Here is a 12133-nt window from a genome sequence, read left to right as displayed (position 1 = left end):
GCCAATTAGAAGGCAGCTTCAGCTCGAACAATCAACTTAATAAACCTCATAATACGTATTTAAGCCAACACAAGGGGGTGGCAGGCAGTGGTGGGGCATGCAACACATGGTCAAAAGCAAAGCCAGAGCCAAAGCAAAGGCAAAGGCAAGTTTCAACCTAACCTCAAACTCAAACTCAACCTCAAGCCGAGAGAGAAACCCCAAAAAGGAAACTTAATTCAACTGAACTCAAACCGAAGCCAAGAACTCGAATATAAATCAAAGTTTATAGCACATTTCGAATATTTTTGAATGAGCTTCGAAACACAGAGAGAGAGAGAGAGAGAGGGAGAGAGAGGAAGAGAGGGAGAGAGTAGAGCTTGAAATGAAGTGAAAATCAAAAAGGAAATGAGCACATTTGATTTATCATGAATTTTGTGGCTTTACGGCTATGCCAAACGGATGGACAGACTTTTGCTTAAAGAGTGAAAGAGTGAACGAGTGAGAGTGAGAGAGAGGGGTGCAAAGAGAGAGGGAGACTCGACTGCAACTGCTTCTGACGCTGTGTGTTTACTTTTAGTTCATAAATTTATTTCCCTTTCAATGCTTCATAACGTTCGCAATTTATGTTCTTATAATGTTTATACAACTGAACTCTTGCCACACTACCTCCTCTACCATCCCCCCCCCCCTCCCCTCCCACATCCATCCTTTTAACCACTTGCCACACAAATTTCATATCCGTTTAATTATCTTAATTTTTGGCATTTTCGGCCCGAGTTGTTTCACTTCAACTTTGAAACAACTTTCGGGAGTCAACTTTTCTCTCCGCCTCTCTCTAATTGAGATATTTTATTTAGAAAATTTCCCCTTTCGAAGTCAATCAAAAGTTGTGCGCTTGATTTCTTTGCCAATTATCAAATGAATGAAGCTATGAATTCTGGCAAATTATGGATAGATATATTTCGAAATATATCTGCTAAATTATCTATTTTCTTTAGTTTTCAGTATTGCAATAAATTAGTAATTTCATTCTACAATTTTCAGATTTGTCTTTTAAATTTAAAACTTTACTTTCTTTACATTTTAGATTGCAATAAATTTTTAATTTAAATTTGTGATTTCATTCTACAATTTTCAGATTTGTCTTTTAAATTTGAAACTTAATCCTAGTTTACTTTCTTTAGATTTTAGATTGCAATAAATTTGTAATTTAAATTTGTAATTTCATTCTACAATTTTCAGATTTTCAAGTTGTAATATAAATTTGTAATTTATTTCAACTTTTCATTCTTCAATTTTTAGTTTTGAATTAAATTGATGATTTCAATTTTTCAAATTTATTTCAACTTTTCTTACGTCAATTTCAAATCAGTTTTGCAATTTAAATTTTGAAATCTATTTCCACCTTCCTTTTTTTTTTGTGGCTTACTTTAAATTTGTTTTATTGCGCAAATAAGTTTTGTTTGCTTTTTATTTGTTGCTGTCTGCTTTTTACGACACTCCATTAATATTTGAGAAGATACAAAATCTGACTGGCAAACAAGCAATAATAATAACAAAGCCCTGATACATGTGTGTGTGTGTGTGTGTGTATGAAATGGATCAAAAACTAATTTATATTCATTGACAATTCATTGAAGCATTCAATAGCAAGAGGAGCTCAGAGAGAGAGAGAGGGGGAAACCCTTTTGTTTATGACAATCGAAAATCAACTCTCGACAAGGAAGCGAGCCGAAAATGCCTTTTGAATACGAATAAGTATACGACGCGTATGCACATACGAGTATTCGAGTATTCGCATTCGTATTCACTTTCGTATTTGCTGTGTACTTGTTATTCATTGAGCATTGAGCCTACACACAAGGCTCAACTTGCATTCATTGTCAATTGAATCACTACTCAGAGAAAGAGAGGAGAGTCTCTCCCTCTCCTTCTCTCTCTCTCTCGAGTGATTCACTTAAAATTTATAATATTCATTTGGCTTGTGGGTTGTGGCAACAAAGTTGTCAACTCATTTGTATGCATATCGTGAACAACGGACATTGTCTTTCTTCATCGGCATCGTCGCAATTGTGCAACAATGGTGCAGCATGTGGCATGCCACAAGATTTAACATTGTTGCCACGACATCTATCTCTCTCTCTCTCTCTTTATCTGTGCGCACATTGCAAAGTGTGGCCTAGAGAAAATCTCATTAGTGCAGGCTAAACGAGTGCAGATAGCATCAAGCTGGGAATTCCCCTTAAATGAAAATTAAAAAAAAGTAGCAAAGAAATGTCCATAAAAGACCTGAGAAAGAGAGGGGGAAAATGTTCAAGTATCGAGGGGAGAGGAGGAGGAGAACATGGCCCGTTTATTGGACATTTTGTGACAATTGCGTTCGAGTCTCGTTTCGTATCGTTTCGTGTCGCATTTGACTTCCAATTCACTTTATGGCACTTTTTATGTGTTTATGGCATAGACAAGATAGCACACACACACACACACACACACACAGACACACTTACACACACGTACATAGAGTGCACATTAAAGAGAGTGAGAGAGAGAGGGAGGGGAGATTTGTGCCACATGCCCCTTCGGACAGCGCCACATTACGAATTCGATTTAAGTGCGACGCAATAAAATAAAAGCCTGCCCCCCCCCCTCCTTCCCTCCTCCCCTTTCTTCCACTTCTGATGGGGGGGGGGGAGGTAAATGCTCAAAGTGCCGTTGGTCATTTCAGTTGTCAGTTGTCAATATGGCCGAAGGGCGTGGCGTGGGTTAAACACATCATGCAACATGGCCAAAAAAAGTACAACAAAAAAACTCAAATAAGAAAATTACAATCGAGTGTGCTTCACTATGAGATACTAGCCCTAAAATATACACAATTAATATACCGAAAAAATACTAATATATGCCGAAAACTATACTTGGTATATAAAAATACTGTTACGTTCAAAATATACCTAATAGTATAAGAAGTACCATGTTATATCGAAATACAATCACCCTAAAAATATACTATATAGTATATACAAAATATACTATACGTTAAAATTATACCAACATACTAATACCAATTAGTATATCGAAATACCATGAGGCTAAAAATAATCCATATACTATGGAAAATACTATGAAAATATACCATACCATACCATATCACGTTAAAAATATACTACATAGTATATTAAAAATACTATCACGTTAAAAATATACCGTATAGAATATCAACATACTATTACGTTTAAAATATGCCATATAGTATATGGAAATATTATGAGGTTAAATGTGATATAGTATGGAAAATACTATATATACTATATGTATATAAAAATACTCTAAGTTTAAATATATACCATCTCGTTTAAAATGTACCATATTGTATACAAAAATACTATTACGTTCAAAAATACCATATAGTACAGAAAATACTATACAAAATATACTAAATAGTATATGAAAATAAAATTACGCTCAAAATATAACTATATGGTATTTTTAAAAATACTATAACGTAAACAATATACCACATAGTATATACAAATACTATTACGTTTAAAATATACCATATAGTATATCAAAATACTATTACGTTCAAAAAATATCATAAAGCATATCAAAATACTACGTCGTTGAAAATATACTACACAGTACATCATAAAGATATACAAAATAGTATATGAAAATAAAATTACGCTCAAAATATTACTAAATGGTATTTTTTTTAAAATACTATAAGGTAAACAATACACCATATAGTATAATATATACAAATACTGTTACGTTTAAAATATACCATATAGTATATCAAAATTCTATCACGTTAAATATATACAGTCTATAAAAAATACTCTTAGTTTAAAAATATACCATCTCGTTGAAAATATACCATATTATCAAGCAAGACAACTAAGCCCGGACAGCTGACGCACAAAATTATAATACTCTTCTTCTAGTCTATAAAAATACTATCACGTTCAAAATATACCGTATAGAATATCAACATACTATTACGTTTAAAATATACCATCGAAATATTATGAGGTTAAATGTGATATAGTATTGAAAATACTAAATATACCATACAGTATATAACAATACTCTTAGTTTAAAAATATACCATCTCGTGTAAAATATACCATATTATCAAGCAAGACAACTAAGCCCGGACAGCTGACGCACAAAATTATAATACTCTTCTACCCAAGGGACAGCCGGGTATAAAAAAAAGAGACGAACAAGGAATTGCTTATTGTTCGTTCAGCTTTCCCCGCTTCTCATTCCCCCTCCCCCCCCACGACTTTTAGTTGTGTTGTTTATTATCGTTAAGAGAGGAGATGACGACTTACCGATCCCTTGCGTCCAGGGAAACTGAAGAACACATCCGGCCCATTGCGATGCGGCATTTGCCTCAGCACATTCAACAATTTGGCCGAATGACGCGGCCATTTGCCATTGTTGGCCTTCATCGTGCCAAAGAGCAGTTTGAGCTCCTTAACCGTTATGCTGTAGCTCGCCAATACGCCCAGCATCTCGATGAGCAAATCTGCAGAGAAAGAGAGAGAGAATGACAGAGTTAAAGAGTGAGAGAGAACATTGTTATGCTTGTTTGCTGTGTGTGTTTAATGGATATGAAAATGTTGCTGATGCCAGTTGACAGCCAACCAAATGGCGCAAAGTGCGCAAATTCATGCAAAGTGCAGCGTGCAACGTGCAACGTGCAACGTGCCACAATCAAGTGGCAGGTGCAAACGCCACACACACTCACACACACACTGCTCGAAAAAATAAAGAATGTAAATGAAGACTTTTGGTGAATTAATAACTCAGAAGTACATTCATGTTTTGCAGCTGGCAACCAACTGAAGTACTTTACAAAATAAATATACTGCAAAGCTCACTTTCATACATGAGCTCAAGAGCTTGCTCTTTTAATTAAGCGAAAAGCTCTTTAAGAAACAGCTTGTGAATACCTTACAATATCTTAAACAGAACTTGAGCAAAATTTAATGTTTTAAAGGATTTCAAAATACGTTAATCTGAACGAACTTTAAAGCACTTCGGATAATGGACGACTAAAGCTACTTGTTGCCTGAAAGCCCATTAAAGCTTTTACCGTTCACAATTTATCCAAAAATCGTGTTTTCACAATATCTTAAACAACACTTGAGCTAACTTCTATGCTTTTATTTCGCAGAACCAAGAAAAGACTTCAACTTTAACATAATTTATCTTTAACAATATTTCAAATACTTCTCAAAATATACGCCGTATGCCAATTGTTGCCTGAAAGCACATAAAAGCTTTCCACATTCATAATGTATCCATAAATCTTTTTCCTGTACAGTATTTTAAACAAAACATGAGTTGAACTTAATGCCTTTAGCTTACAGTGCCCAGAAAACACTTTAACATAATTTAACTTCAACTAAGTTTAAGGAACTTCTTAAAATGTATCCTTAAAGCACACTATTTATTGCCTGAAAGCTCATGAAAGCTTTCAACATTCATAGCTTATGCAAAAATCTCTTTAGTTTAGTTTATCAATATTCAAACAGTATATAAAGTAAAGCGAATTATAAACAACTTAATGTTTAATGCAAGCTGTTAAAGACTTTAATGTAAATTGGATTATAGCTTGAATTTGCTCTTCTTTTTCTACAAGCTTAACAATATATTTATACGATAAAAGTAATATACGGAAAATGTCTAAATAAAATTTAATAAACAATTATTCCAACAACTTTTTATAGAATTTTAAGATCTTTCGGAAAGATCTCAATTCAATATACACTTAATTCCAACCAAATAGTTACATTTTATTTGAGTTTCATTGGATTATAGGGACAACCTAAGCACCATTTTTGCTCAGTGTATCTGCAAATTTGAAGCTGAGGAAGAAGCAGCAGCTGAGCAATCGGTTGCAAGCTGCAAAACGCGCGTGCAGCGATGTGGCAAGGACGCTCTTAAAGCATTTGCCACAAGCGAGCAAAGATAGCGGAGGAGGAGAGAGTGAGTGAGAGGCGTGGCACATCAAGGTCAGTTAGTGAAGCGAGCTGGAAACTGCGTTCGATCTGTCCTCGACAAAGTGAAGAGCAAGACGAAGAGAGGAAGAGAGGAAGAAGGAGCTAAAGAGATAAAAGGAGAAAAGGAGAAAACTAAAACTGAAACTAAATATTAAATTGATTGAGTGCTGCACGTGCTGCCAGTTGGTTGAAAATTGCATTGCCGGTTGTTCTTGCGGCGTTGCCAGACTGGCACGTTTCAACCCATCTGCTGCTTCCTCTTCCTCTTCCTCTTCATACTTTGCCATTCACCCTTCCTCGTTCATCGTTTGGCTCGTTGCGCTATTCCCAAACTTCATTTGTAATGCACACTAATTGAAATGGGACGCACGGGTCGTTTTAATGCCTGGACCTAGCAGACAGCAATAGAGCGAAAGACAGAGACAGAGAGAGGGAGAGAGCGGAAGAGGAAGAGGGAGGGAGTGAGAGGAGAAACTTTTGCCCAGAGGAGTTGGCCAAACTTGCGACAGTTTTGCTTCGGTTCGAGGAGCTATGACATCAGAGCAGAGCTCCGGTTTCCAGTTCCAGCTTCGCCTCCGTCAACACGTTTCGGGTTGCGTAAATTAAGAAATTGAGTAACAACGCCAAGCACTCACCCATTCCCTCCCACATCCCCACATCCTCCTTCCCCACCCATAACCGAGTGCATGTCCCTGGACGACAATGTCCAGGGGCCCATTGGCCCCAAGTTGACGTTGCCTCGAGTATCAGCATTTAATTACACACACACACACACATCTCTTTTGGACCCTTCTCCTCCTCTCTCCTCATGTGTTTGTCGCATGTCCTCTGCGATTGCTTAGAGCAATGACAATGCCAGCGAGAACTCTTCAGCTGCTCCTGTCTAGCTGCCACTCTCTACAGTCTCTCCATCCTTCCATCTGTCTGTCAATCTGTTTGCCCGTCTTTCCGTCTGTCCGTCCGTCTGTCTGTCCGTCCGTTTGTCTATCTGTCTGACTGTCTGTCTCTTAGCCTCAGTTAAACTTTAACTGCTCCGGCATCTTCTGCAGCTCATAAAAAAAGAAATACACAAACACAACAGAAACAAAAACAAACTGCGAAATAAAAATAATGAAAAGTGCGAGAACTTGTCAGCTTTTTATGGCTTTGACAACTCGGGAACCCGTAAAGTCGCAAAAAAAGCAGTTTGCAGCAAATAAAAACGAAAAATTTTCCATCTATCTGCATATAATCAAGTTATTCTAAAAAGTCTAAAGCTTGAAAGAAAAATTATGAAAAGAAAAGCTTAATAAATAGTCAATACTAAATACTGAATAATATAGTATATATTAAACTAAAAATACTAAATACTAAATTTGAAAAACAAAATACTAAATTTGAATGTTAATACTAAATAAAAATACTGAAAATTGTTATATACAAAAACTAAATATAAAAAAAAAAACTAAACGACATGTTAAAGTATACTAAATAAATAATTTTACTATGATTATATTAATTATTGTATTTTTGTTTCTAATAAAAATATAAGTTAATTTTATAACCACCTAACTCTAAAATTTGTAGTTTCTAATTAAAATATAATCACTTAATTTAGTGCAAACTAACCCTAACATTTTTAGTTACTAATAAAAGAATAATCACTTAATTTAATAACACATTTTTCTTTATAGTTCTTTCGAACGAATGCGAAACACTTGTGGACAGACAGACAGACAAACGAAATCGCCTTGTTTATTGCCATAAAAATTGTGATGATATATTAAATAGGAAGTTTCGATCTGTCAGATAGCATTATCTTTATGCTCGAACTTGAATACGTGACAAAATGCGTTGAGATTTCGTCTCTCTCTCAAGTTCATAATTTAAACAGCAAAACCTTTGGGGAAAAAGTGTTTTTGGTCTGATGTTCTGCTTTTGGCATTTAAAGTTCTTCAAATAGTTGCGTTGCGTGCCATAAAGTTTGTCATTATCTCATTTCATATTCCTCTAGCTCTTCATTCTCATTCCGATTCGAGGATTCAGCATTCATTTTGTCTTTTTTAATGCGAAAAGCAGCAGCCGCAACGCAGTTTTCCATCTGGCGACGTCGTACACAAGTTTTAGCTTATCTAATTTCTTGGCAAGTGTCACGTTTCGACATTTGTCAGGTGACACGCACACACACACACACACACACACACACACACACACACACACACTAGTACACACACACACACACACTCGCATACATATGAAATTATAGCTCGAGTTGTGTGAGAGGAGGGCTCAAAAGTCAGCGACTGCAAATTGACAGCAGTTACAGTTCGTTAAATGCCGACAGACAGACAGACGGACAGACAGACAGACAGATGTAACTGGCAGCAGGGTTAGGCAGCTTGAAGTGAGGGGAGGGGGGGAGCAGCTTAGGGGCTGGGAGGTTGGAGGGTTGCCAGACCGCAGATGTGTCATTGACTTAATAAAATCAAAATCAAAGCCAAAGGCACGCACACGCTTTGCGGCAGCGGAGTCAAGGGAGAGCGTGAGAGAGAGGGGAGGGTAAGGAGAGAAAGGGGGCGGGGGGAATGTGTCAGACGCTTGCACGCTAATGAAGAGAAAATTTGCTGCGCTGTTTGTTGTGCTCAACATTCTGGAGCAACGAGCAACGAGACATGCCAAATGCTGGGCATCAGAAGAATGCTTAGCATACATTGCAGGGCGCAGTTCAACGTGAAGGGAGGAGAAGTACCCGAGAGGCAGGGAGAGAGAGAGATAAAGAGAGGAGGCTGGAGGGGGGCGGTATGCGGACCAGTGGGCGTATCACGGCCGCTGACAAGCGTGAAATTAATCGAAAAGCAATTCGGCGGCCACTCGCCGACGATTCATTCCTTCCTCTCCTCTTTCCTCTTTCCTCTGCCCTGCCCTCTCTCCCCTCCCCACCCCTTAGCTCTTTAGTCGTGTCCATGATCCACGATTTCGTTGGACACATGCCACATGGCAAGAATCACAAAATAGCTTCACTACTCCATGGACTTCGGGGCGATTTAACTACTGCAACTTTGATTTATTTCGAGGCGTTTTTTTCTATCGCTTGCGAAGTGACAGCGAGCCGAACTACCACATACCCTATAATAATTGCAAAGTTACATTTTAAATGAAGAGAGCTCAACTTAAAGTAAGGCATGATGTTCTTAGCAAAACTTGATTCAAAACAATGATTGAGAGACTAAAAGATAATCACCATCCAAAAAAAAGAGCACTATTATTCTTAAAATATACGAATTAAAAATACTAATAAAATACTGCTATATACTGAATGCTATTTTTGATATACAAATGTACATATGTGTGTTTGTATGTACCGTGTGATATTATTCTTAAAATATACTGACTTAATATACTAAAAATATACTAAAGTATACCGAATGGTATATATGTTTACTGTGCTTAACTGTGAGATAACCACCCACCATCCATTTTGAATAATACTAAAACCCTGCAATATTACTCATAAAATATACCAAATTTCTTCTTCACAAAAAATACTAAAATATACCGATAGTTGTCTTTGGTATTAAAATATACATATTTATTTTAAAATTATACTGATTTCAGATACTAAGAAATACTAAAATATACCGAATACTATATTTGATATAAAAATATACGATTTCAATTTAAAAATATACTGACTTAATATACTAAAGTATACCGATAGTTGTCTTTGGTATTAAAATATACGAATTTATTTTAAAATTGTACTGATTTCACATACTAAGAAATACTAAAATATACCGAATACTATATTTGGTATACAAATATACGATTTCAATATAAAAATATACTGACTTAATATACTAAAGTATACCGAGTTGTCTTTGGTATTAAAATATACGAATTTATTTTAAAATTTTACTGATTTCACATACTAAGAAATACTAAAATATACCGAATACTATCTTTGGTATAAAAATAAACGATTTCAGTTTAAAAATATACTGACTAAATGTACTAAAGTATACCGAATGCTATATTTGGTATAAACACATACATTTGTATGTGCCTCTCCTATTATTCATAAAATACACCAAAGTAATGTACTGAAAAAAAGACATTTAATATATCGAATGCTATAATTGGTATATAAATAACGCTTGCTTTTCAATTTTTTCAACTTACGGTGGAGTAAAGTCTAAAACAAACTTGATCTGCGAGCAAAAATTACAAATGCTGTCGAAAATTAATTCTAGCTATATCTGAGATCCAGTGATTCAGACGACATGGCTATATCATTTAGAAGAATACTTTTTTTTATAAAGAATAACATATGAAAACTTTAAGGGATCGGGATTGTCTCCGATTGGAATCTGTCTGTAACGGACATTCATTGGAGGCGTATAAAAACGTTGCATAAATATGAGAAGAATTAAACATTTAGTTGGCATGTTTAACCGGCTCCATAAGCGATTGTTTATGTGGAAGTGCAAGTGTTGCAAGTAGCTAGTTGAGCTTTACTTACCTGCCACAACGGTCTCGGAGCGTTGCAGGCGGACGAGCACATGCTCGATGAGTCCAACGTCTGTGCACGCTTGCAGATTGCGAACGCTCTTTCGCAGAATCGCAATAAACACGCTCCAGATCTCGGCCTGAAAGAGAGAGAGAGAGAGAGAGAAAGAAAGGAGGAGAGATGGCATTAGTAGGCAGTCGAATGCATAGCAAGTAAGCAATTCCCAAAGTGTTGTAGTCCCAAGAGGCAAGCAAAGAGAAGGCAAAGCCAAATGTATTACGAAATCAAAGAATTGACTTTGAATTGCTGTTGTTGTTGTTGCTGCTCCACAGTCTGCCCAGTTCAATAAACAAAGTGAAGTGGCAAACACACACACACACACACACACGGAGAGATACACACACATCATCCCTGTAATGTGGCAAAGTCGAAAAAGCAAGACCGAGAGAGAGAGAGAGAGAGAAAGAAATAGAGTGTGTGTACCTAATGTAAACAGTCATTGAAATAAAGTAAAATAATGGAAAATAATGGCAAAATAATCGCAAGCTCAAGCCAAGGAGATGCTGCTGATGTTAGCTACTTATAAGCAAGCAACCAACAGCAACAACTCGAGTTGAAGGTGCCTTCACTTGGATTGTATTATTACCCCAAGGCAGCCAAAAAAAAGCAGAAAGGAAACCAAAATGCTTTGGCGGTTTTTATGATTATTGCCTGGCAAACTCACACACACAGAGAGAAACAGACAGACAGACAGACGGACAGACGGACAGACAGACAGACGGACAGACAGACAGACACACAGCAAGACAATCAAAAGATTGCACATTGAATTGGCCATTGCATAAACACAAAATGAATATAATTTTGGTCTCATTGCTTTTGCTTCTCTTTTTGCTTGGTTGTTTGCTTGTAAATGACAAAATGCAGAGCAATAAAAATGCAAAAGGTACAAGTTATTTTTCGTATCTTGGCACACGTTGCGTATGCGTCATATTTCAATTTTGAAGCCTAATACAGTTGCTGCTTGCGGTTCGATTGCGGTTCTCTCTGCTGTGGCAGCTTTGTTACTTTACTCTGGCAATTGCAATTGCTGTTTGCCTTTTGCCAAAGTCTTTTGGGTTGCGGTTGATTTGCAAATCACATTCGAGATGCGATTCGAATCGAATATTAAATGCAATTACTCTCGACAGTCGATGCATTTATAATCGATTACGAAAGGGAGAGAAAGGGAGAGAGACAGAGAGAGACAGCGACTCTTATTTAATTGTCGAGCAAGTGAAATTTTGAAGAAACTTGCAAATTGAAAATCAAAAACGAAAGCTGCGTTTAATTTTTTTTTTGTTTTTGTTGCTTTCTCGCTTTTCTCGTTATCTGTTGCTCAGCTCGTTTTACGCTTCATTTCAGTCACCCAAGCATCCGCTGCCAACGTTCTCGTCCTTGTCCTCGCCTTGTCGTTGTCCTTGTTACTGTCGTTCGCTTCTTATCTCAAATGCTGTTCGCTGTTGTTTTTTTTATTTTGTGTGTGTGTGTGTTTTTTTTTAATGTACTGCACGCATAATTTAATTCGTCGATTCATAAATTGCCAACAAAAATTCACTAACTCGACGCCCTGAGTCCTTGTTGCTTGTTGTTGAAGTCCTTCTGCCTCAGC

At 36.6% G+C, this 12133-nt stretch overlaps 1 protein-coding gene across 3 annotated transcripts in view; it reads right to left on the bottom strand.

The window, feature by feature from the left end:
• The window catches only part of LOC133847371 (neurobeachin), a 111095-nt gene that overhangs the window by 46637 nt on the left and 52325 nt on the right, over positions 1-12133 (bottom strand). For all 3 annotated transcript variants that reach the window (XM_062282358.1, XM_062282359.1, XM_062282360.1), the window contains exons 3-4: positions 10495-10621; positions 4320-4516 (exon numbers count right to left, since the gene is read on the bottom strand). In XM_062282358.1, coding sequence (XP_062138342.1) covers positions 4320-4516; positions 10495-10621 — 324 coding nt within the window. The remainder of the gene's footprint in view (positions 1-4319; positions 4517-10494; positions 10622-12133) is intronic.

This window comes from Drosophila sulfurigaster, chromosome X (genome assembly GCF_023558435.1).
Source record: "Drosophila sulfurigaster albostrigata strain 15112-1811.04 chromosome X, ASM2355843v2, whole genome shotgun sequence".
Taxonomy (NCBI): Eukaryota; Metazoa; Arthropoda; class Insecta; order Diptera; family Drosophilidae; genus Drosophila; species Drosophila sulfurigaster.
The sequence above is the reverse complement of the archived record's forward strand: the minus strand, read 5'-3'. Positions and strand labels throughout refer to the sequence as shown.